At 42.6% G+C, this 26,800-nt stretch overlaps 1 protein-coding gene across 1 annotated transcript; it reads right to left on the bottom strand.

Moving 5' to 3' along the window:
- Positions 1 to 1,263: 1,263 nt before the first annotated feature.
- On the bottom strand, positions 1,264 to 24,032 carry LOC106592681 (perforin-1). The gene is made up of 5 exons (XM_045710424.1): positions 23,778 to 24,032; positions 14,396 to 14,612; positions 13,510 to 13,818; positions 4,253 to 4,446; positions 1,264 to 2,119 (listed from the first exon to the last, which is right to left on the bottom strand). The coding sequence occupies exons 1-5, from the start codon at positions 23,876 to 23,878 to the stop codon at positions 1,681 to 1,683; spliced, it is 1,260 nt and encodes a 419-aa protein (XP_045566380.1). The 5' UTR covers positions 23,879 to 24,032; the 3' UTR covers positions 1,264 to 1,680.
- Between the last annotated feature and the right edge of the window lie 2,768 nt (positions 24,033 to 26,800).

Below are 26,800 nucleotides of genomic sequence, written 5' to 3'. Positions count from 1 at the left end.
ACGTTACTGGTGAACGGGGAGTCATCACGGCATATATTACACACAGAATGAGAGAAGAAGAAAATCAAAAAATGGACAAGTGTCACATAATAATTGAAAATAAGACACAAGTGGTCTGGGCTAGATGGCGATATCATAAGCAATAAGTACTATTCTCAAATCCAATGCAAAAAGGCGGTCAGGGGAACTGCTGGTGCATCTATCCCCCTTTTATCCCCCTCTCTCTATCTCTTCTTCTCCCTGTCTCCTGTTGTTCCTCCCTCTCTTCTTCCCCCTCTCTTCCTTCTGTTCCTCTCTTTCCCAACCGCTTTCTCCTCTGTTGTGGAAAATTGTCTTAAGAACATAATACTCTTACAAGAACTTGTGAATTCAATATAGACTTTAATACAGAGTAGCAAAGCCGACTCCTTCCATGGAAGGACCCTACCACACACTCAACAGAGCCAAGCCCTTCCATGAAAAATACTAAATTCTCATATTACAGAGTCCTTCTTTTATATGATTCTGTCTTTGCATAACGTATAGAGTCCCCTCCCTCTATATGAAAATAGCTTCCCTTGACCGTTCTTTACCATTATCTCTCCATATCAGTTGTTGCTTGTTAACGCCCACATCTGACAGCTGTATAGGTTATAATGCTAGCAGGGCCTCCTCATGTGGTACAAAAAGAATGCCTGCAGTGTATGCTCATCCTCTCCTCTGTACTTTTTTGTCTGGCTATCTTGAGTATTTGGGGCCCTTTCTGCATAACTCAAGTCTGGTTGTCAGGTCGCTATGCCTCCCACTGTGTCCTGTTGCTCTATCAGAACCAGATGTCTTCTTCTCCTCCTATAGCCAAAATATTTATGTTCTTTCCCCTTCAGCACAGCTGCTTATCTCCCACACCTCCTGCCTCTATTCTCTCTCCCTCTCTCTCTCTAGGGTGAGTAGGCCCAATGGTTCGTGTTATGATGTGTATAGGTTAAATTGCTCCTAGATCTGTGGCTGATGGATGCCGTAAAAGATGATGAATCTCTCTAGCAGTGCTGCCATCTACAGGACAGACGGAGTTACTGCAGCTGTAGCAGTGCTGCCATCTATAGGACAGACTGAGTTACTGCAGCTGTAGCAGTGCTTCTATCTACAGGACAGACTGAGTTACTGCAGCACAACCCTACAGTCAGAGAGTACAACACCACCAACAACTATAGTCATTTGATTGATATATTTATTTAACAGGGACAATGCACATCAATTAACATTTCTGTAAATATGCCAGATTGAGACAACTGAGTATCTGTAGTCCCTGGTGCAGATATTATTTTTCACTTGCGGCATGTGTATACAACAATATCATCTGCATATTATATATCAACACCGTGACACATGAAGCATGTCCTTTATATATAAACAAAAGTGTAAAGGCCCTAAAACGGATCCTTGTGGGACCCCATTGTGCAGTTGCCAGACAATTACACTTTCTGGTTGATTCTAACACTGTATTCTGTCTCCCTGATTACACAGGACAGATAAAGACATGATTGATTGAAAGATTGAGGGGAGAAAGATGCACTGAGTACAACCTAGGGGATAACATATTCTAATGATTCCCCTTGTTTTCAATGTGGTTCCTGGTGAGCTGTACAGGCAACAGTCCCACTGCCTGTAATGAATTCACTCCAGTGCGTTGAGAGGGGTACATTATACAGAGATGTAAAAGAACCACAGGTATAGGACTGCTGAACTCTGGACAGAAAATGTAGAAAAGAGATGCACACTCTTACTGTAGAGTGGATTAGAGTGTACTGTGGGCGTGGAAGGTTTGTGTGTTGTGGCTTTGAAAGGTTTGTATTTTTCACACTTGTCCCCGGTCAGGTAAGGGTCACAGGTGAGGTTGTACAGGAAATTAAAGCCCCCCCCGCTGTTGTTACACCGGTGTTCGTGTGTCCCCTGCTCGAGGTCGAAGGTACAGTCACTCAGGTTGTCATCTTTAGCCACAGGATCGTAATCCCAGACGGCCACATTTAGACTCAGGTCTTTGTCAAAGGGACCCATGTCAAAGGTAGCATTCCAGACAGGATTATTGGATAGAATCACATCGGTCTGATGGGACTTGGAACCGTAGGTGACCACAGCGTACCTGTAGCAGGTGGAGAAACAGGAAGTTGGAAACAAACTGGAAAGATTCAAATACTATGACATGCCACAAGAGGAGGATCAAACTCCATGGAGTGCCTAGTCTATACTGGTTTTAGTTTATGTTCCTTTCAATTAAGACTAAAGACAACCAGGTGAGGGGATTTCCTTACTAATTAGTGACCTTAATTCATCAATCAAGTACAAGGGAGGAGAGAAAACCCATAGACACTCAGCCCTCCGTGGAATGAGAGAGGAGGGCCTACTCCAGTTGGCACATATTGCTTGGGTGCATCCCAAATTGATCCCTATTCCCTATTCCCTATTCCATAGAAATATTTTGAGTTCAATATAGAAGCCTTTACACAGAGGATTCTACATGAAACCAAAAGGGTTCTACCTGGAACCAAAAAGGGGTCTCCTATGGGGTCAGCAGAGTAACCCTTTTGGAACCCTTTCTTCTAAGAGTGTAGTGCACTCTATAGAGAATAAAAGGCTTGTAACGGAAAATTATTACGCTTGTTTGAGCATCAAGATTAGTAAAGTTTGCTTTTTATCTTACATTTTCAGAGTGGTTAAACCCAAACCTTTGAGCAAAATATGTTGAAAATACATATTTTTTGTTCAAAATTCATATTTTTGGTTGTGCTCATTGGGAAGGGGTTCCAGATAGCTAACTGCACGTTCTGCTCGGTGCTCCAGCCTCCAGCACTTCTGTTGAAAAAAGTTAGCTCCACCCAACCTTTCAAAAGCCATTCAAATGAATTCCGCCCAATGAGCAGATCTGCCTCGAAAACACTATTGAGAAAGCAAAACCCAGATGTTCAACCGGCTAATACTGCCGTGAACGCCTCACAAGGCAGAGTTGACAAACCAGACAGGGTTTCGGGTTTAGCAAGTCAATGGGAGAAGTGAAAAAAAATCATCCTTAAGTTGTTCATTTTCTCGAACTCTAAAGGCAAAACCTAGATGTGAGACAATGTCTTAAAAATGCGCTTTCAATCTTTTGTATAATTTCAGCCGGTAGTTTTCAAAGTGGAGCTCACGAGCCAAAAGTGGTCTCAGTTTTTTCTGTACTAAGTCATCAAATTGTGTACTACATCATCAAGTTGTGTATTATGACATCCATTTTGTATGATATGTTACGAATCCAATTGTACTACATTTTGCACATTTGTTGTACTTAAGGTCCTGGAGTGCATCTTTAAGTAGCTGAAACTGTCATTACTACAAACGTTACTTTCACCCAAAAACACGTTATATCAAAGGAGTAACTTTGATTTGACGGCCTGCACATTTACATTTTGGCGCAACGTGACTGTTAGAACTGATGACGTATTTCTAAGCAACAACTATGGTAGCTAACGTCGCCATGACATCACCTGCAAGCATGGTCAGGGATGCGGGTTGATTATTGGGATGATTCATGTCATTGAGGCAGAACTGAGCAATTTCCACGAGATAAGCCAAAATTGGCTATATTGTAAAAAAAAAAAAATATGTTAATTTAAGGTTAGGGCTAGGCGTTAGGTTTAGCAGTGTGGTTAAGGTTAGGTTTAAAATCAGATTTGATGACTTTGTGGCGGTGGCAGCTAGTGACCAATCTGCAGGGCTGTCTCCAGAACAAGATGAATGAACAAAAATGATAACCTGCATCAGGGATTTATATTGAAAAAGCTGTTATAGGACTCATTATTTAAATGATTTTTGTAAACGGCAATAAACTTTTTGCTCGATAGATGGGTAAAAAACGGTGTTTACCACTACACCTCTGCAGAGAACTGAACAGTTTACCTGTGTTAAGCCTCGACTACACCTCTGCAGAGAACTGAACAGTTTACCTGTGTTAAGCCTCGACTACACCTCTGCAGAGAACTGAACAGTTTACCTGTGTTAAGCCTCGACTACACCTTTGCAGAGAACTGAACAGTTTACCTGTGTTAAGCCTCGACTACACCTCTGCAGAGAACTGAACAGTTTACCTGTGTTAAGCCTCGACTACACCTTTGCAGAGAACTGAACAGTTTACCTGTGTCAAGCCTCGACTACACCTTTGCAGAGAACTGAACAGTTTACCTGTGTTAAGCCTCGACTACACCTTTGCAGAGAACTGAAATTGTGCAGTAACATAACATACGCTTCAGTGTCTCCCGCTATCCATTGGTAGTCTCCCCACAGTCCCCAGGCTCTGACCACCGTCACCACCAGTCTTCCCTGTGAGACCTTCCTGAGGCAGCAGTTTGAGTCCCGTCTAGAGTAAGGATCCCCACAGGACAGTTCCCCGGTGCTCTTCGGGAGGGCATTCTCCTTCAGGTAATCCTGGACAGCCTCCTTTTATTTTGAAACACATGTTAGCAAATTAATTGATATATAACATATAACCTAAGATCCCGATTTTAGGTTTTATTTATGCATCCTGTGACAAGAATATTCAATAAACAAACCCACCTGAGGTAACAGAACTATATAACAAACAACGTTCATCAGGTTACGTCAAACTTCTGGGTTTTCTTCTCCAAAGTTCAAACTCTTTGGAATCTCTGGCCGATAACAATAGAAATTGATAGAATATTATAGAATATTATAGCCTTGATATGTATCATGTATATGTACAAATCTTAACCTACCATGTTAGCTAGGTAGGTAAATTAGGCTAACCAGATATCATAAACCCTGTTTATACCTGGTTCTAACATGTGTGCTTTGTCCTGGTCTTGTCCTTATTCAAGTGCCCACATATTTAGAAAGATGCGTTGTGATCTGATTGTGATCTTCCTGACCACCTCTGGAGGTAGTCAGACACTCATTGTGCATGGTAAGTTTACAAGTACAGACGAATCTGGATATCGACACCATTTAAATAATCCTTATCCCGCACTCTAAATTACTGACAGGTGTCACTACTGATTTAAGGCATCAATGTGTCTTAAAATATGTACATAATTTGCATAAAAGGAAAGACCAGGAAATCTGGTCACAATTCTTGACAAGTGCTTCATTCTATAGCTAGAGGACTCCTGATATCTCCAGGAGGGAGAAGTAGAATTCTTTCCCTTATTAATCTGTTGTTGACTGGTACTGTCTTTTTCCTAGCAAGGGCCATCTAGCTAGGGCCATGCCTGTCTTCCCAATAGCCTACTTGGTGTGTGAACTGCTGACTGCTCATAACTTGCAGATAGTTGTTGACACATCAACCAGGATTAAGTGGGAGGGCAACTTGTTACGACTTGTTTTGGTAATCAGTGGCTGTATTGGAGGGGACTGGTTTCTCCTCTCCTTGGCATTCACCAATTAGTACTTCAGTCTCCCATGGTTTCTCAGCGGCAGCTGTAAGCGGTGGTTGTGTCAGTGGTGGTCTCGTCGGTAAAACGAAGACTGTCGCCAAAATGAAGACGGTTCTGACAAATTGTTCTGCAGAGTTCTTCGAGGAAGGAAACAGAGGAAGGCTCTCTCACTTAAAATGGCGCCGAAGGGGATGGCTGCCGTTTTACGGGCTCCTAACTAACTGTGCTATTTTGTTTGTTTTTTTGCATTGTTTGTAACTCATTTTCTATATAACATTGCATCTACCATCTCTTATGACCGAAAAGAGCTTCTGGATATCAGAACAGCGATTACTCACCCCGAACTGGACAAAGATATTATATTTAATGAGTCCGACGCTAAGGATATATTGCTTTGTCAAGAACAGACCCAAATTTCAGTCATCCGCGTGAAGAAAAAACGGAGAAAAACTGGGAGGAGTGCGGGGTGCATTATGAGAATTCGCCGGTGAGTAGGTAAACCACCACTTCCCTCCGTATTGTTGGCCATCGTGCAAACATTGGAAAATAAACTAGATGGTCTACGATTAAGACTATCCTACCATTAAAAACGGCAAAATCTTATGTTTCACCAAGACGTGACTGAAAGACGACATGGATAATATAAAGCCGGCTCAGTTTTTCGTGCATCAGCAGGACAGAGCAGCCACGTCTGGTAAGAGGAGGGGTGGGGTTGTGTGTCTATTTGTCAATAACTGCTGGTGCTATATGTTTAATGTTAAAGAAGTCCGAGGTATTGCTCGCTTGAGGTAGAATACCTCATGATAAGCTGTAGACCAAACTATCTACCAAAAGAGTTCTCATTTATATTATTCGTAGCCGTCTATTTATCATCACAAACCGATGCTGGCACTAAGACTGCACTCAATGAGCTGTATAAGGCCAAAAGCAAACAAGAAAATGCTCATCCAGAAGCGGCGCTCCTAATGGAGCCTTCCTCTGACCACTTTAATGTTGGCAAACTAAAATCTGTTTTACCTCATTTCTACCAGCATATCACATGTGCAACCAGAGGAAAAAAAATCTCTAGACCACCTTTACTCCACACACAGAGATGCATACAAAGCTCTCCCACGCCCTCCATTTGGCAAATCTGACAATAATTCTATCCTCCTGATTCCTGCTTACAAGCAAAAACTAAAGCAGGAAGTACCAGTGACTCGCTCAACACGGAAGTGGTCAGATGACACAGACGCTACGCTACAGGATTGTTTTGCTAGCACAGACTGGAATATGTTCCATGATTCATCCAATGGCATTGAGGATTATACCACCTCTGTCACCGGTTTCATCAATAAGTGCATCGACGACGTCGTCCCCACAATGACCACGTATTTCAACCAGACAACATCTGCACCGAGATAAAGGCTAAAGCTGCCGCATTCAAGGTGCGGGACCCTGATCCGGACGCTTGTAAGAAATCCCGCTATGCCCTCAGACAAACCATCCAACAGTCAAAGTGTCAATACAGAACTAAGATTCAGTCTTACTACATTGGCTCTGATGCTCGTCTGATGTGGCAGGGCTTGCAAACTATTACAGACTACAAATGGGAACCCAGCCACGAGCTGCCCAATGAAGCGAGCCTAACAGACACGCAAAATTCCTTTTATGCTTGCTTCAAAGGAAGCAACACTGAAGCATGCATGCTAGCACCAGCTGTTCGACTGTGTCATCACGCTGTGTGAACACATTCTCTCAACATTCACAAAGCCTCAGGGCCAGATGGATTACCAGGATGTGTACTCAAAGCATGCACAGACCAACTGGCACATGTCAGACCAACTGGCACATGACATTTTCAACCTCACCCTGACCGAGACTGTAATACCTACATGTTTCAAACACCATACGGCCAGGTCTCAGGCCTACCACTGTTGTGTTATCGGCAAACTTAATGACGGTGTTGGTGTCGTGCCTGAACGTGCAGACATGAGTGAACAGGGAGTACAGGAGGGGACTGAACACGCACCCCTGAGGGGCCCCCGTGTTGAGGTTCAATGTGGCGGATGTGTTGTTAGCTATCCTTACCACCTGGAGCCATTATGTCAGGAAGTCCAGGATCCAGTTGCAGAGGGAGGGGTTTAGTCCCAGGGTGCTTATTGATGAGCTTTGAGGGCACAATGGTGCAATGATGAGCTGTAGTCAATGAATAGCATTCTCACATAGGTGTTCCATTTGTTCAGGTGGGAAAGGGCAGTGTTGAGTGCAATAGAGATTGCATCATCTGTGGATCTGTTAGGGCGGTATGCAAATTGGAGTTGGTCTAGGGTTTCTGGGACAGTGGTGTTGATGTGAGCCATGACCAGCCTTTCAAAGCACTTCATGGCTACATACATGACTGCTACGGGTTGGTTGTCATTTAGGCAGGTTACCTTAGTGTTCTTGGGCACAAGGACTATGGTGGTCTGCTTAAAACATGTTGGTATTACAGACTCAGACAGGGAGAGGTTGAAAATGTCAATGAAGACACTTGCCAGTTGGAAAGCGCACGCTCACTGTACACGTCCTGGTAATCCGTCTGGCCCTGCGGCCTTGTGAATGTTGACCTGTTTAAAGTTCTTACTCACATTGGCTGCGGAGAGCGTGATCACACAGTCTTCCGGAACAGCTGTTGCTCTAATGCATGTTTCAGTGTTATTTGCCAAGAAGCGAGCATAGAAGTAGTTTAGCTCGTCTGGTAGGCTCGTGTCACTGGGCCGCTCTCAGCTGTGCTTCCCTTTGTAGTCTGTAATGGTTTGCAAGCCCTGCCACATCCGACTAGCGTCAGCGCCGGTGTTGTACGATTATACCTTAGTCCTGTATTGATGCTTTGCCTGTTTGATGGTTTGTCGGATGGCACTGCGGGATTTGTTATAAGCTTCCGGGTTAGAGTTCTGCTCCTTGAAAGCAACAGCTCTAGTCTTTAGCTCAGTGCGGATGTTACCTGTAATCCATGGCTTCTGGTTGGGGTATGTACGTATGGTCACTGTTGGGACGACGTCATCGATGCACTTATTGATGAAGCCAGTGACTGATGTGGTGTACTCCTCAATACCATTGGATGAATCCCAGAACATATTCCAGTCTGTGCTAGCAAAACAGTCCTGTAGCTTAGCACCTGATTCATCTGACCACTTTTTTAATGATCGAGTCACTGGTGCTTCCTGCTTTCATTTTTGCTTGTAAGCAGGAATCAGGAGGATAGAATTGTGGTCAGATTTGCCAAATGGAGGGCGTGGGAGAGCTTTGTATGCATCTCTGTGTGTGGAGTAAAGGTGGTCTAGAGTTTTTTTCCCTCTGGTTGCATATTTAATATGCTGATATAAATTTGGTAAGACGGATTGAAGTTTTCCTCCATTAAAGTCCACGGCTACTAGGAGCGCCTTCTCTGGGTTTGCTTATGGCGGAATACAGCTCATTCAGTGGGTCTTAACTGTTAGGGACAGACGTTCCGCTAGCGGAACGCCTCACCAATATCCAATGGTATAGAGTGGAGCGAATTACAAATACCTCAAAAATACAAAAACTTCAATTTTTAAATAATATGAATATTTTACACCATTTTAAAGACAAGACTCTCCTTTATCTAACCACATTGTCCGATTTCAAAAAGGCTTTACAACGAAAGCAAAACATTAGATTATGTCAGGAGAGTACCCAGCCAGAAATAATCACACCCATTTTTCAAGGTAGCATATATGTCACATAAACCAAAACCACAGCTAAATGCAGCACTAACCTTTGATGATCTTCATCAGATGACACTCCTAGGACATTATGTTATACAATAGATGCATGTTTTGTTCAATCAAGTTCATATTTATATCAAAAAACAGCTTTTTACATTAGCATGTTTTGTTCAGAACTAGCATTCCCACCGAACACTTCCGGTGAATTTACTAAATTACTCACGATAAACGTTGACAAAAAACATAACAATTATTTTAAGAATTATAGATACAGAACTCCTTTATGCAATCGTGGTGTCCGATTTTAAAATAGCTTTTGGGTGAAAGATTTTGCAATATTCTGAGTAGATAGCCCGGCCATCACGGCTAGCAATTTTGACACCCACCAAGTTTGACACTCACCAAACTCAGATTTACTTTAAGAAAAATTGGATTACCTTTGCTGTTCTTCGTCAGAATGCACTCCCAGGACTTCTACTTCAACACCCAATGTTGTTTTGGTTCCAAATAATCCATAGTTATATCCAAATAGCTCCGTTTTGTTCATGCGTTCAAGTCACTATCCGAAGGGTGCGTTTCATGACAAGAAATGTCAAAATATTCCATTACCGTACTTCAAAGCATGTCAAACGCTGTTTAGAATAAATTTTTATGCGATTTTTCTCGTAAAAAAGCGATAATATTCTGACCGGGAGTCGTTTTCGTTCAAAGACGAAAGAATAAAAACATGGGGTCGCCTCGTGCACGCGCTTCCAGTCTCAGTTCTCTGATCGACCACTATCAAAATGCGCTAATGTTTTTCAGCCAGGGCCTGCAAAGCCACCATTCAGCTTTTTGCCGCCTTCTGAGAGCCTATGGGAGCCGTAGGAAGTGTCACATAACAGCAGAGATCCCCTGTTTTGGATAGAGATGATCAAGAAGGCCAAGAAATGGTCAGACAGGGTACTTCCTGTACAGAATCTTCTCAGGTTTTGGCCTGCCAAATGAGTTCTGTTATACTCACAGACACCATTCAAACAGTTTTAGAAACGTTGGAGTGTTTTCTATCCAAAGCTAATAATTATATGCATATTCTAGTTTCTGGGCAGGAGTAATAATCAGATTAAATCGGGTACGTTTTTTATCCGGCCGTGAAAATACTGCCCCCTATCCATAACAGGTTATATCCCAAAAACTCACTAGTTCAAAGGCGGTCACAACATGCAGCCGAATTCATCCTAATAGTACCGGTAAAGTTTGTTGAAACATGTCAAACAATGTTTATAATTAATCCTCAGGTTGTCTATATTCTATATAATCGATAATATTTCAACCGGACAATAGCATATTCAATAGAAAGGAAAAACAACGAAGGGCGCGCAATCAGTCACGCGCACAAAACAGCTCTGGTTCATTCTATAGTCCACTTAGAAAATGGTCTCATTCTTCCTCATTTTTCAGAATACAAGCCTGAAACAATGTCTAAAGAAGAAAGAAGAAAATGGAGTCGTCACATGCATGCGCGCGCCAGTGCCATTGTTCTCAGAAGTACCACTCTCCAAAACCCCTACTGTTTTTCGCCCAGATACTGTAGAGTTATCATTCAACGTTCTGGCGCCTTCTGAGAGCCAATGAAAGCCTTAGAAAATGTCACATTACAGCAGAGATCCTGTATTTTCGATAAAGAGGCTACAGAAGGCCAAGAAATGGTCAGACAGGGCACTTCCCATATAGAATCTTCTCTGGTTTCTACCTGCCACATGAGTTCTGGGAGAGCTTTTTTTTTATCCGGCCGTGAAAATACTGCCCCCTATCCCAAACAGGTTAACCTGTTATGGCTAGGGGGCAGTATTTTCACGGCCAGATAAAAAACGTACCCGATTTAATCTGATTATTACTCCTGCCCAGAAACTAGAATATGCATATAATTATTAGCTTTGGATCGAAAACACCCTAAAGTTTCTAAAACTGTTTGAATGGTGTCTGTGAGTATAACAGAACTCATTTGGCAGGCCAAAACCTGAGAAGATTCCATGCAGGAAGTGCCCTGTCTGACAATTTCTTGGCCTTCTTGATTATCTCTATCCATTACAGAGGATCTCTGCTGTTACGTGACACTTCCTACGGCTCCCATGTGCTCTCAGAAGGCGGCAAAAAGCTGAATCGTGGCTTTGCAGGCTCTGGCAGAAAAAAAGTAGCGCGTTTGGGTAGTGGCTGGTTACAGTACTGTGAGACTCAGGCGCGTGCCCGAGGGGACTCCATGTTTTATCTTTGAACGAAAACCACCGCTCCCGGTCAGAATATTATCGCTTTTTTACGAGAAAAATGGCATAAAAATAGATTTTAAACAGCGGTTGACATGCTTCGAAGTACGGTAATGGAATATTTAGAAATCTTTTGTCACGAAATGCGTCATGCGCGTGACCCTTATTTACACTTCGGATAGTGTCTTGAACGCACGAACAAAACGCCGCTATTTGGATATAACTATGGATTATTTTGAACCAAACCAATTTTTTTTATTGAAGTAGCAGTCCTGGGAGTGCATTCTGACGAAGAACACCAAAGGTAATCAAACTTTTCTAATAGTAAATCTGACTTTGGTGAAGGCTAAACTTGCTGGGTGTCTAAATAGCTAGCCCGTGATGCCGGGCTATGTACTCAGAATATTGCAAAATGTGCTTTCACCGAAAAGCTATATTAAAATCGGACACCTCGATTGCACAAAGGAGTTCTGTATCTATAATTCTTAAAATAATTGTTATGTTCTTTGTGAACGTTTATCGTGAGTAATTTAGTAAATTCACCAGAAGTGTTCGGTGGGAATGCTAGTTCTGAACGTCACATGCTAATGTAAAAAAAGCTGGTTTTTGATATAAATATGAACTTGATTGAACAAAACATGCATGTATTGTATAACATAATGTCCTAGGGTTGTCATCTGATGAAGATCATCAAAGGTTAGTGCTGCATTTAGCTGTGGTTTTGTTTTTTGTGACATTATATGCTAGCTTGAAAAATGGGTGTCTGATTATTTCTGGCTGGGTACTCTGCTGACATAATCTAATGTTTTGCTTTCGCTGTAAAGCCTTTTTGAAATCGGACAGTGTGGTTAGATAAAGGAGAGTCTTGTCTTTAAAATGCTGTAAAATAGTCACATGTTTGAAAAATTGAAGTTTTTGTATTTTTGAGGAATTTGTAATTCGCGGCACGCCTATCATTGGATATTGGAGCAGGTGTTCCGCTAGCGGAACGTCTAGATGTAAGAGGTTAATGACAGCATCAGTCTGTGGTGGTATGTAGACAGCTATGAAAAATACAGATGAAAACTCTCTAGGTCGATAGTGTGGTGTACAGCTTATCATGAGATACTCTACCTCAGGCTAGCAAAACCTTGATACTTCTTTAGATATCATGCACCAGCTGTCATTTACAAAAAACGTAGCCCGCCGCCACTTGTCTTACCAGACGACACTGTTCTATCCTGTCGATACAGCGTATAGCCTTCCAGCTGTATGTTGATGATGTAGTCATTCAGCCACGACTCCGTGAAGCATAAGATATTACAGTTCTGAATGTCCCATTGGTAGTTTAATCTTCCGCGTAGGTTGTCTATTTTATTTTCCAATGCTTGCACGCTTGCTAGCAGAATGGAAGGAAATGGGGGGTTTATTCGTCGCCTACGAATTCTCAGAAGGCAGCCTGCCCTCTGGCCCCTTTTCCTCCGCCTTCTCTTCACACAAAAAACAGGGATCTGGGCCTGTTCCCGGGAGAGCAGTATGTCATTCACGTCGGGATCATTGGACTCGTTAAAGGGAAAAAAAGGATTCTGTCAGTCCGTGGTGAGTAATCGCAGTTCTGATGCCAAGAAGTTATTTTCGGTCATAAGAGACGGTAGCAGCAACATTATGTACAAAATAAGTTAAAGAATAAGTTACAAACATCGCAAAGAAACGAACAAAAGCACACAATTGGTTAGGAATACGTAAATCGTCAGCCTTCTTCTCCGGTGCCATCTTAGATCGGTGGGTATTGTGTATTTTTGCCTCAACCACCAGGGGCCCCATTGATTTTGTTGAGTCACAGGTATGAGTTGAACACACATAATACATGGCAAGATGCTTAGAGTTGCAGGAAATTAGCTTGAAAAGTGCAAAATGTTCTCTCCACCAACAACAGGGGTGTGAGCAGTTTGGGGTTGCATGCCTGGGGGTTTGTTACTAAGCCGATAAATGACAATGTCCAGCCAGACCTTTGCCACCTAGAAAAATGTGTGTGTCTGGTACCTTATTATTTCACCCACCTGTGTCCCAGGTGTAAGTCAGGCCCTGATTTGAGGGCAAGAAATAAAAAAAGCTGTGGAACTGGCTTCAAGGTCCAGATATGAATTTGAGGGAAATATATCAACAACCAAAGCCTACCTTTACTCCCTGCTGGACAACTGTGTTGGGTATAAGCAGGTGCAGAGGCCTCAGAGAATAGTAGATGATGTCCGGGATGTTCTTCAAGGTTCTCATCCAACTATGGAACCCCACTGAGTCATTACGGTTGAGTGACAGCTTCCCCGGCCAACCGGAGCCTCCCACCACCTTGGTGTGGTGGCTGAGGAAGCTAGAGCTGTCGGAGGTCTTCGAGTCATGGTTGTCCAGAACTTTGGAGCAACTTTGGACGGTAGAGGAAACTGATAACCCAAGGCTCCCCTTAAAACCTGCGGACAAGCAGGATTCCACCTGAGAGAAGGGAAAGATGGTATACAGACACATATTCAGAGAGTTTGGTCTTTAACGTTTCTTCCATAAAAGACTGTGATGCATTTACTACATGGGAAATATTAGTTAATAGAATTTTCTGAATGTAACTGAACGTCTAGAAATACATTTCTAATCTAGTGCACCTGATTCTAATAATTTGCTGGTTGATGAGCTGAATCAGGTTAGTTTCAACTGGGGTTGGAGCGAAAACCTACAGGAGGACAGTTCTCCAGGAACAGGGTTGGAGAACCCTGGACTAGATAGATGTAAACCTACAGGAGGACAGTTCTCCAGGAACAGGTTTGGAAAACCCTGGACTAGATAGATGTAAACCTACAGGAGGGTGCTCTCCAGGAACAGGGTTGGAGAGCCCTGGTCTAGATAGATGTAAACTTACAGGATGTTAGCTCTCCAGGAACAGTGTTAAAGAGCCCTGCTCATACATTATACGTCTCTGGTTCTACGTAATGATTACAGATTGCTGTTTGAATACCTGTAATTTCCTTTAATGGAAAATGTTCTCTATTACAACAGGCATTGAGACTAAGTAAGTCACCTGGTTTGTAGAGAGACTCTTAAGTGAAGCCTGACAGGTGTGTATTGCTGTGGTCATCGTCAGCCGGCCTCCCAGGTCAACCTGGCGGATGTAGTGAGTCCCATAGGTGTCTATGAGCCGGCGGTACTGGGCCTTGGAGGTCTCAGAGAATGAGCCCAGACGATCAATGTCCTTACGGAACTCTTCGCTGAGAACAGGGCTGTCTGACACGCGATAACTGGAACACAGGAATTTGCATATCAGATGTGAATTAAAATACGACACAGAGACGACCTTAATCTACAATTGGTTGACCCTTTCTCAGCCTATAGCATACAGAAGCAATGGTCCTTTAAACATTTTGGTGGGTGTCGCGGTAACAGCAGGTCACATGCAAAGAATCCATTTAGACTTGAATGTGTTACAAATCGGAACACAAAAGATCAGATTCAATGTGTGTTTTTTTTTTGTTGCTGTTCACACATTGGGGAAAAGATCAGATATGCCAATACATCGGAACTGTGGTGACTGTGTGAACAAAGCCTTTATGAAATGAAAACCCTTATGGAAGAAAAATGATTTCACACGTGGAATTGTATTTCATATACAAAACAGTGAGTTTTTGGAACACTTCACATGTGATGATATTTCATCTGAAATCATGTGAAACTATGCATTTTTGAAATCGAAATGATGCCCTGTTAGTCATTATGAAAGACACACAGTGCTTTTAACTTACATATTTGACATACTTTGACAACATTGTGTATGTTAATTTATAATTTTAATATACATTATTATTCACCATGTCCTCACCTGGGATTTGAACTCACAATCTCTTGGTTCACAGCATTCTGATCCTCCTTCTACACCACCATGTCTGTGTCAGTAACTGATTTCACCTGTATTCCTACACTTTGGACTTCAAAGTTCATTTCAGCTTTGTTAAAAATACATTCAAGAAAAACTATTATATTTATCATAGTGATTTAGGAGTAGCATTAAAACAGAATAGTTTAACCCACCAAAATTATACAACTATACACTGAAATCTTACAACTATACACCAAAATTATACAACTTTACACCAAAACTATACAACTATACACAAAATTATACAACTATACAGAAAATGCTCAAATTGCTGAATTAAATCAACGATGACAGAGAAAATAGTCAGATTAACTGATAACTAGAATAGCAGTGCAGATCTTTTACTAAGTGCAGAGATGTATTATAGATACTGAATGTGTAGTTATCCTTTTCTGTAATACACATGATTTCCAGTATTCTGTGTTATGTATGAAACTCATACATGTGTATGACCTTTTTAAGTGCCAGTGTTGAATATTATGGTTAAAGTTTGACAGCATTCTGGACCGGGGACACACTGACAATGTATCTGTGACACTGTGGCTGCGTTTAAACAGGCACACAAATTCTGATCTTTTGCCCAATTATTGAAAAGCTGATCTGATTAGTCAAAATACCAATTAGTGGTAAAAATAAATGTTGATTTAAAAGTAGAGAAAGTCATCCCTGCCCAGTCCCTCCTAATTATTTTAGTATCAGTTACAGACAGATGAGATTCTTGCAGAAAGGAAATGGTTTTCAATATATATATTCTTATTTTTTACATAAAAAAACTGATTTAAAGCCAATACTGGAATGAGCTCCCTACAACACAACAGTCCAAAGACTTCCTTCTGCGTGGAATGGAAAGAAGTATTTGGATGAGCTCTCAGAGTTTAAATGGACCCACTTGCTGTCCTTTTTGATACTTTCTAGCTGTGTTATCACTGTACTTAGACCTGTATGGGCTAAGAGAGATTCAAGCCTGGGGTTAAGCATCTATTAAAACATGCACAACTAAGCCCAGGGCTAGCTGGTCCTGTCCATAGGAGGGTTAGCACTGCCTTTTCAGAGCAAGCCAATCACTTCCTCCAACCTAAAACAATCGTTCCAGAACATTCTGGAAAATTATCTTATATTCTCAGGACAGTAAAAAATTTCTATGAGATTATTTAAATGTGACAATATAGCTATCGAACAGGCAAACCATTTCGTATACCTTGTTTATTGGTGTCATAAAGGTGTCATACAGGTAGTTGCCAAAATAAAAGGAAACACCAACATAAGGTGTCTTTATAGGGTGTTGGGCCACCACGTCAGAACAGCTTCAAAAACTCTATTGGAAGGATACGACACCATTCTTCCACCAAAAATTCCATCACTTCATGTTTTGTTGAATGGTGGTGGAAAAAGCTGTCTCAGGTGCCGTACCCGAATGTCCCATAAGTGTTCAATTGGGTTGAGATCTGGTGACTGAGATGGATATTGGCATATGGTTTACATCATGTTCATGCTCATCAAACCATTCAGTGACGACTCTGTGGATGGGGGCATTATCATCCTGCCCAGCAATTTAATACATGACCCGCATGATATGATTTTAATTGCTCAGGAACCACACCTGTGTTGGAGCCCCTGCATTTTAATGTACTTTATATCCCTTGTTTACTCATGTGGTTCCTTAATTTTAGCAGTTACCTGTATTTTGCCCTCTAAAGCACCAACAGGAGTCATTTTTTACCCCAAATTGGAAATGATGGCAAAATGACACTTTCTGTCAAGCAATAACAATCTTTCTTTTATGAACCTTTTGTAAGACAAGTAAGTGGTTTAAATTCCCCAAAATAAGCAAATATTGGAATCTTCTCACACATGTATAGTCAAGTTTGATGTTTAAAAATATGTTTTTGTATGTTTTTCATGTTTTGAACTGTTATTTTTTTTTATCAATTTCATCCGTAGCATCTTGTCATGGAAATGTCTCTGTTATTCATTCAAACTGTTGTGTTGCTGTGATACTCAGAGGCTGAGAAATTGAGCTAATCTGACATACGGGGTAGGTGATGTGGGAAACTGTGCCATCAGACTTTTAAGTCTAGATTTGGAACGCTATGGGCTATCAACTCAGTTCCAATTGGATCTGAAAGATGACACTCTCAACTTGGTATGGAGACATTAACTGGAATCTAAATATGTATTTAAATGTTATTTTTTTTGTTATTGTGACTGTCACGCCTCCCAGGGGCCAAATCTGGGGTGACTCCGTAGCTGTATCTTTCAGAGTATTTACAGTACCAGTAAACCGTTTGGACACATCTACTCATTCAAGGGTTTTCCTTTATGACACCCCCAGGCTGTGTAAGGGCTATTTGACCAAGAAGGAGAGTGATGGAGTGCTGCATCAGATGACCTGGCCTCCACAATCACCTGACCTCAACCCAATTGATATGGTTTGGGATGAGTTGGACTGCAGAGTTGAGGAAAAGCAGCAAACAAGTGCTCAGCATATGTGGGAACTCCTTCAAGACTGTTGGACAAGCATTCCAGGTGACTACCTCATGAAGCTGGTTGAAAGAATACCAAGATTGTGCAAGCTGTCATCAAGGCAAAGGGTGGCTACTTTGAAAAATCTCAAATCTCAAATATATTTTGATTTGTTTAACACTTTTTTGGTAACTACATGATTCCATACAGTGGTTCCTCCTTTATAAGTTGCGTCATACTGCGGCACACCCTGCATGCTGCTGCAGCATTCTGTGGCACGTCTTTAATTCTCAGCCATTTCTTCTCTTACTGCTAGTTTGACCACCAGAGTGCATCTTTGAGAAGCATTTGATAGTATTCCGTATCGGCATTAGCCGAGAATTTAAAACCTTTTTTGTAATAACATAGTATATGCGATTGATTTTAATAAATTTGGCTTAATTAATTAGATTAATATTATGGTGTTTCCATTCATCGAGAAATTGTCAGTTTGTAAATTCAGACCGTTTCGCTCTCGGAGCTCACACTGGACGTTCGGGCTGAGGACTGGGTTTATTTGAGCGTTCTGGCCTTACAAGCACCCAAGCTAACATTGGCTAGCTACTTCCAGACACAAATGAGATCACTCTGACCATTTTACTTTCCCTAGCAGAGCTGGTTAGGCAGTTTTCGTGTTAATCAGAGCGTTGGTGATTGTAACTGTGCTGCTGGAAACAATTTAATTACACTTTTTTGCCCACGTTTACTGACACCGGCCATATTCAACAGGTGTTGAGCGCTCGTAAAGTAATTCTGCGCTCTGGTACACTCAGATGAGAGTGCTCTAAAATCCTTGTAGATAGTAGGCTGGACACATTCCATTTTTAACAACGTTCTTTTCTGATAGAAACTAGTTCATTGCATCTGCGGTGGAGCCCAGTTTCATAATATGATCATATTTCCCAGCTGCTTGCCGTTGTTTTGAAGTAATCACGAAAAAACAGGCCTTGTTTTAGGGCGTTTTTTCCCCCTGCCAGCACCTACTGGTACTATTGAGCACTGTGGCACCAACTCGCCTTCTGAACGTTCTATTCCTAGCTTATTGTTCTACATCATAATGCCTGCTTCGCTATTGTTGGCAATGAGACCTGCTCACATTGTTTTATAGTTCAAATGTAAACAACAAAAATAATTTTGGAACTCTGCGGTCTTCCCATTGTTTCCTATGGGGGAAATATAGCCATGTCTGTATGTTTCACCAAATATCTCGCAATGTGTATATTTAGATTTTTTGTCAAGTTGGGTGTAACTGGTGTGAAACAGCTAGCTAGTGCGCACTAATAGCATTTCAATCGGCGACGTCACTCGCTCTGAGACCTTGAAGTAGTTCCCCTTGCTCTGCAAGAGCCATGGCTTTTGTGGAGCGATGGGTAACGATGCTTCGAGGGTGGCTGTTGTCTGTGTGCAGAGGGTCCCTGGTTCGAGCACAGGTAGGGGTGAGGAGAGGGACGGAAGCAAAACTGTTACACGGGCACCATTTTAATCAGGAGAATCTCCTCTTTGTAATTATGTAAGTCTGGGCAGCGAGCTCGTTTGTCATTGATCGCTAGACCAGAAATAGTCAGAAGTTTTTATTTTTTCCCTACTTTTTCATTATGCAGACATAAGCACAGTTGACACAATCGAGGTGCGGATGTTTACTTTCTTCACAAGTTGTTTTTTCCAGTTTCATCCGACAAACAGATTGTAGTGGTAAAATAAAAAGAGATACATTTTTAATGGAATTCTAAGCGTCACTCCAGTTAAAACAGGCTCTGCGAACATTCGATTCCATTAATTTGCTATGGGCTCGCGCTAGTGTTCCAGTTTAGCAAACGTTCTTAACTTTTTTAGGATAGGGGGCAGAATTCGGAAGTTTGGATGACTGAGGTGCCCAAAGTAAACTGCTCAGGCCCAGAAGCTAGGATATGCATATAATTGGTAGATTTGGATTGAAAACACTCTAAAGTTTCCAAAACTGTTAAAATAATGTCTGTGAGTATAACATAACTGATATGGCAGGTGAAAACCTGAGCAAAATCCATCCAGGAAGTGGGATATTTTTGATGTTTGTAGTTTTCAACTGCCTGCCTATACAGTATGTTATGGGTTAGGACCCATATTGCAGTTCCTATGGCTTCCACTAGATGTCAACAGTCTTTAGACATTGTTTCAGGCTTGTATTCTGAAAAATGAGGAAGAATGAGACCATTTTCTAAGTGGACTATAGAATGAACCAGAGCTGTTTTGTGCGCGTGACTGATTGCGCGCCCTTCGTTGTTTTTCCTTTCTATTTAATATGCTATTGTCCGGTTGAAATATTATCGATTATATAGAATATAGACAACCTGAGGATTAATTATAAACATTGTTTGACATGTTTCAACAAACTTTACCGGTACTATTAGGATGTATTCGTCTGCATGTTGTGACCGCCTTTGAACTAGTGAGTTTTTGGGATATAACCTGTTATGGATAGGGGGCAGTATTTTCACGGCCGGATAAAAAACGTACCCGATTTAATCTGATTATTACTCCTGCCCAGAAACTAGAATATGCATATAATTATTAGCTTTGGATAGAAAACACTCCAACGTTTCTAAAACTGTTTGAATGGTGTCTGTGAGTATAACAGAACTCATTTGGCAGGCCAAAACCTGAGAAGATTCTGTACAGGAAGTACCCTGTCTGACCATTTCTTGGCCTTCTTGATCATCTCTATCCAAAACAGGGGATCTCTGCTGTTATGTGACACTTCCTACGGCTCCCATAGGCTCTCAGAAGGCGGCAAAAAGCTGAATGGTGGCTTTGCAGGCCCTGGCTGAAAAACATTAGCGCATTTTGATAGTGGTCGATCAGAGAACAGAGACTGGAAGCGCGTGCACGAGGCGACCCCATGTTTTTATTCTTTCGTCTTTGAACGAAAACGACTCCCGGTCAGAATATTATCGCTTTTTTATGAGAAAAATAGCATAAAAAATGATTTTAAACAGCGGTTGACATGCTTCGAAGTACGGTAATGGAATATTTAGAATTTTTTTGTCACGAAACGCATCGGGCGCGTAACCCTTCGTCACCCTTGGATAGTGTCTTGAACGCACGAACAAAACGCCGCTATTTGGATATAACTATGGATTATTTTGAACCAAACCAACATTTGTTATTGAAGTAGAAGTCCTGGGAGTGCATTCTGACGAAGAACAGCAAAGGTAATCAAACTTTTCTAATAGTAAATCGGAGTTTGGTGAGGGTCAGACTTGGTGGGTGTCAAAATAGCTAGCCTGTGATGGCGGGCTATCTACTCAGAATATTGCAAAATGTGCTTTCACCGAAAAGCTATTTTAAAATCGGACATAGCGAGTGCATAAAGGAGTTCTGTATCTATAATTCTTAAAATAATTGTTATGTTTTTTGTGAACGTTTATCGTGAGTAATTTAGTAAATTCACCGGAAGTGTTCGGTGGGAATGCTAGTTCTGAACGTCACATGCTAATGTAAAAATCTGGTTTTTGATATAAATATGAACTTGATTGAACAAAACATGCATGTATTGTATAACATAATGTCCTAGGCGTGTCATCTGATAAGATCATCAAAGGTTAGTGCTGCATTTAGCTGTGGTTTTGTTTTTTGTGACATTATATGCTAGCTTGAAAAATGGGTGTCTGATTATTTCTGGCTGGGTACTTCTGGCAGGGTACTTTCGCTGTAAAGCCTTTTTGAAATCGGACAGTGTGGTTAGATAAAGGAGAGTCTTGTCTTTAAAATGGTGTAAAATAGTCATATTTTTGAAAAATTGAAATTTTAGTATTTTTGAGGAATTTGTAATTCGCGCCACGCCTATCATTGGATATTGGAGCAGGTGTTCCGCTAGCGGAACGTCTAGATGTAAGAGGTTAGAGGGACTTTATCGAACAAAACAAACATTTATTGTGCAACAGGGACTCTTGTGAGTGCAACCAGATGAAGATCATCAAAGGTAAGTGATCAATTTTTGTGACTCCTCTACTTGGCTTGAAAATGTTTGTTTGCTTTTGTAAGCGGGGCGCTGTCCTCAGATAATCGCATGGTATGCTTTCGACATAAAGCCTTTTTGAAATCTGACACAGATTTTCAAACATATGACTATTTTACACCATTTTAAAGATAAGACTCTCGTTAATCTAACCACACTGTCCGATTTCAAAAAGGCTTTACAACGAAAGCAAAACATTAGATTATGTCAGCAGAGTACCCAGCCAGAAATAATCAGACACCCATTTTTCAAGCTAGCATATAATGTCACATAAACCCAAACCACAGCTAAATGTAGCACTAACCTTTGATGATCTTCATCAGATGACAACCCTAGGACATTATGTTATACAATACATGCATGTTTTGTTCAATCAAGTTCATATTTATATCAAAAACCAGCTTTTTACATTAGCATGTGACTAGCATGTGACTAGCATTCCCACCGAACACTGTCGGTGAATTTACTAAATTACTCACGATAAACGTTCACGAAAAGCATAACAATTATTTTAAGAATTATAGATACAGAACTCCTCTATGCACTCGATATGTCCGATTTTAAAATAGCTTTTCGGTGAAAGCACATTTTGCAATATTCTCAGTAGATAGCCCGGCATCACAGGGCTAGCTATTTAGACACCCAGCAAGTTTAGCACTCATCAAAGTCAGATTTACTATAAGAAAAATGTTATTACCTTTGCTGTCTTCGTCAGAATGCACTCCCAGGACTTCTACTTCAATAACAAATGTTGGTTTGGTCCAAAATAATCCATCGTTATATCCAAACAGCGGCGTTTTGTTCGTGCGTTCAAGACACTATCCGAAAGGGTAAATAAGGGTTACGAGCATGGCGCAATTCGTGACAAAAAAATTCTAAATATTCCATTACCGTACTTCGAAGCATGTCAACCACTGTTTAAAATCCATTTTTATGGCATTTTTCTCGTAAAAAAGCGATAATATTCCGACCGGGAATCTGCATTTAGGTAAACAGAGGAAAGAAAATAAAACATTCGGTCGACTCGGGCACGCGCCTAAGCCCACAGTACTCTGAGCGGCCCCTTGCCAAACGCGATAAAGTGTTTCAGCCAGAGCCTGCCTCGATATCGTTCAGCTTTTTCCGGGGCTCTGAGAGCGTATGGGAGCCGTAGGAAGTGTCACGTTAGAGCAAAGATCCTAAATCTTCAATAAAAACAGCCTAGATGAAACACATCTTGTCAGACAGGCCACTTCCTGCATGGAATCTTCTCAGGTTTTGGCCTGCCATATGAGTTCTGTTATACTCACAGACACCATTCAAACAGTTTTAGAAACTTTAGGGTGTTTTCTATCCACAGGTATTAATTATATGCATATCCTAGCTTCTGAGTTTGATTAGTAGGCCGTTGAAAATGGGCACGATTTCTTTTCAAAATGCGCTGTGGCGCCCCCTATCCTAGGGTAACGTCAAGAGGTTAAGCCGTTTTTCAGCCTTGGGTGAATTTTGACTCGTTCTATTGTCCAGCCTATAGATAGCCAGAGTGAATTTATGAAAGCACCCGAATGTCAATTGAGAAAGCACAACGACTATACCATTTAGCTAAGCTAAGAATGACGGGAATAATCAAGTCAATAAACGTTGGGTAGTTAGATAGTTAGTTAATATAGTTGTTCCAGGGATGTCCCCGAGGTCGTTTTTATGATGTTCTTGGGTTGCAGTTGCATGGTCACCTGGAGGTTTTAATCTAGTTCCCGGTTTGTTACAGGGATGTCCCCGAGGACATTTTTAGGACGTTCTTGGGCGTTGTTGCATGGTTCCCTGGAGGTTTTTGTCTCACTCAAATGTTGTCATTTTGACATTTTGCATCCCCATGTTGAATTTTTTTTTGACATGAGATCATGTTTTCACATGTGTAGTTTCATGTTATCACATGTTGCTTTAAAATGTTGTCACATGTTATCACACAAAATCACCTGTGAAATGCATGTGTTGTATCTGCAAGGGAAGCACTATAAAAGTTGAACAAATCATGATGATTATTATTATTATTACCTGTAGTGACGGCAGCGGAGATTCTGTGAGAAGAAAGAGTGGCGGTCCTCTTTGGTCTTGGTCGTGGCAAAGATGGCTACATCAGACTGGGACCCTCCCATCTCTATGCTAGCACCCACATCCTTCTGCACACTCACAATCCCCGGTCCCACAGGTACGCTACCAGACACCTTCGCCTCATTACTCAAACTCCCCTTCCATTTTGAAGAGATCTCGTTGGTAGTGGACTGTATCAGGTTACTGGAGGAGAGGAGGAGAGGAGAGCAGAGGAGAGATATTTACTGTCCAACAAAAAAAAAATGCCCATGAGTAAACAGTCAGAAACCATCCTACTCACCTGACAGAGGCATGAGAGTGGCTGGAGATATCCTCAGTACAGTGGCTGTAGGGCCTCCAGTCTACAACAGACAGGGGTATTTTCTGCAGCTCGTTCCCCTGTAGGGGGTTACTACACAGTGTACAGGTTTTACTGGGGGACAGGTAGGTCTTCAGGTCGATCAGGTAGGCCCCTTTACGTTTCAGGGTCACCACATTGAAACCCTCCCCTGCCAGGTTGTGACCGGGGACGAAGGGGGCGGCGTCACACTGGGATTGGCTGGCATGACGACAGGTGAGAGAGGAGTCCATGTGAGAAAGGAGAAGGAGGAGAGGAAGGGAGTAGATGGGAAGGGCTGGGAAGGTCATGACTGAACAAAAGGGAGGGAGGGAGGAGATAGAGAGAGAGAGAGAAAAATGGGAGGAGATTGAGTATGAGAGGTGTCGGGAAGAAATAGGCAGAGAAAATGAGAGGTGTTGGGGAGAGAGAGACTGTTTAAACTCAATGATGTGAAACACTATGTTACCTGAAATGAAAAGCGCTATATACAGTGCATATGGAAAGTAATCAGTCCCCTGGAATTTCTGCACATTTTGATACGTTACAGCCTTATTCCAAAATTGATTAAATAAACATTTTTCCTCATCAATCTACATTTACATTTACATTTAAGTCATTTAGCAGACGCTCTTATCCAGAGCGACTTACAAATTGGTGCATTCACCTTATGATATCCAGTGGAACAACCACTTTACAATAGTGCATCTAAATCTTTTAGGGGGGGGGGGGTTAGAAGGATTACTTTATCTTATCCCAGGTATTCCTTAAAGAGGTGGGGTTTCAGGTGTCTCCGGAAGGTGGTGATTGACTCCGCTGTCCTGGCGTCGTGAGGGAGCTTGTTCCACCATAGGGGTGCCAGAGCAGCGAACAGTTTTGACTGGGCTGAGCGGGAACTGTGCTTCCTCAGAGGTAGGGGGGCCAGTAGGCCAGAGGTGGATGAGCGCAGTGCCCTCGTTTGGGTGTAGGGACTGATCAGAGCCTGAAGGTACGGAGGTGCCGTTCCCCTCACGGCTCCGTAGGCAAGCACCATGGTCTTGTAGCGGATGCGAGCTTCAACTGGAAGCCAGTGGAGAGAGCGGAGGAGCGGGTTGACGTGAGAGAACTTGGGAAGGTTGAACACCAGACGGGCTGCGGCGTTCTGGATGAGTTGTAGGGGTTTAATGGCACAGGCAGGGAGCCCCGCCAACAGCGAGTTGCAGTAATCCAGACGGGAGATGACAAGTGCCTGGATTAGGACCTGCGCCGCTTTCTGTGTGAGGCAGGGTCGTACTCTGCGAATGTTGGAAGAGCATGAACCTACAGGATCGGGTCACCGCCTTGATGTTAGTGGAGAACGACAGGGTGTTGTCCAGGGTCACGCCAAGGTTCTTAGCACTCTGGGAGGAGGACACGATGGAGTTGTCAACCGTGATGGCGAGATCATGGAACGGACAGTCCTTCCCCGGGAGGAAAAGCAGCTCCGTCTTGCCGAGGTTCAGCTTGAGGTGGTGATCCGTCATCCACACTGATATGTCCGCCAGACATGCAGAGATGCGATTCGCCACCTGGTTATCAGAAGGGGGAAAGGAGAAGATTAATTGAGTGTCGTCTGCATAGCAATGATAGGAGAGACCATGTGAGGATATGACAGAGCCAAGTGACTTGGTGTATAGCGAGAATAGGAGAGGGCCTCGAACAGAGCCCTGGGGGACACCAGTGGTGAGAGCACGTGGTGCGTTGACAGATTCTCGCCACGCCACCTGGTAGACCGGCCTGTCAGGTAGGACGCAATGCAAGCGTGGGCCGCGCCGGAGATGCCCAACTCGGAGAGGGTGGAGAGGAGGATCTGGTGGTTCACAGTATCAAACGCAGCAGATAGGTCTAGAAGGATGAGAGCAGAGGAGAGAGAGTTAGCTTTAGCAGTGCGGAGAGCCTCCGTGACACAGAGAAGAGCAGTCTCAGTTGAATGACCAGTCTTGAAACCTGACTGATTTGGATCAAGAAGGTCATTCTGAGAGAGATAGCAAGAGAGCTGGCCAAGGACGGCACGTTCAAGAGTTTTGGAGAGAAAAGAAAGAAGGGATACTGGTCTGTAGTTGTTGACATCGGAGGGATCGAGTGTAGGTTTTTTCAGAAGGGGTGCAACTCTCGCTCTCTTGAAGACGGAAGGGACGTAGCCAGCGGTCAAGGATGAGTTGATGAGTGAGGTGAGGTAAGGGAGAAGGTCTCCGGAAATGGTCTGGAGAAGAGAGGAGGGGATAAGGTCAAGCGGGCAGGTTGTTGGGCGGCCGGCCGTCACAAGACACGAGATTTCATCTGGAGAGAGGGGGGAGAAAGAGGTCAAAGCACAGGGTAGGGCAGTGTGAGCAGGACCAGCAGTGTCGTTTGACTTAACAAACGAGGATCGGATATCGTCGACCTTCTTTTCAAAATGGTTGACGAAGTCATCCGCAGAGAGGGAGGAAGGGGGAGGGGGAGGAGGATTCAGGAGGGAGGAGAAGGTGGCAAAGAGCTTCCTAGGGTTAGAGGCAGATGCTTGGAATTTAGAGTGGTAGAAAGTGGCTTTAGCAGCAGAAACAGAAGAGGAAAATGTAGAGAGGAGGGAGTGAAAGGATACCAGGTCCGCAGGGAGGCGAGTTTTCCTCCATTTCCGCTCGGCTGCCCGGAG

Source organism: Salmo salar, chromosome ssa02, assembly GCF_905237065.1.
Source record: "Salmo salar chromosome ssa02, Ssal_v3.1, whole genome shotgun sequence".
NCBI classification, from domain to species: domain Eukaryota; kingdom Metazoa; phylum Chordata; class Actinopteri; order Salmoniformes; family Salmonidae; genus Salmo; species Salmo salar.
Note: the sequence above shows the minus strand (reverse complement) of the source record. Positions and strands in the feature narration are given on the sequence as shown.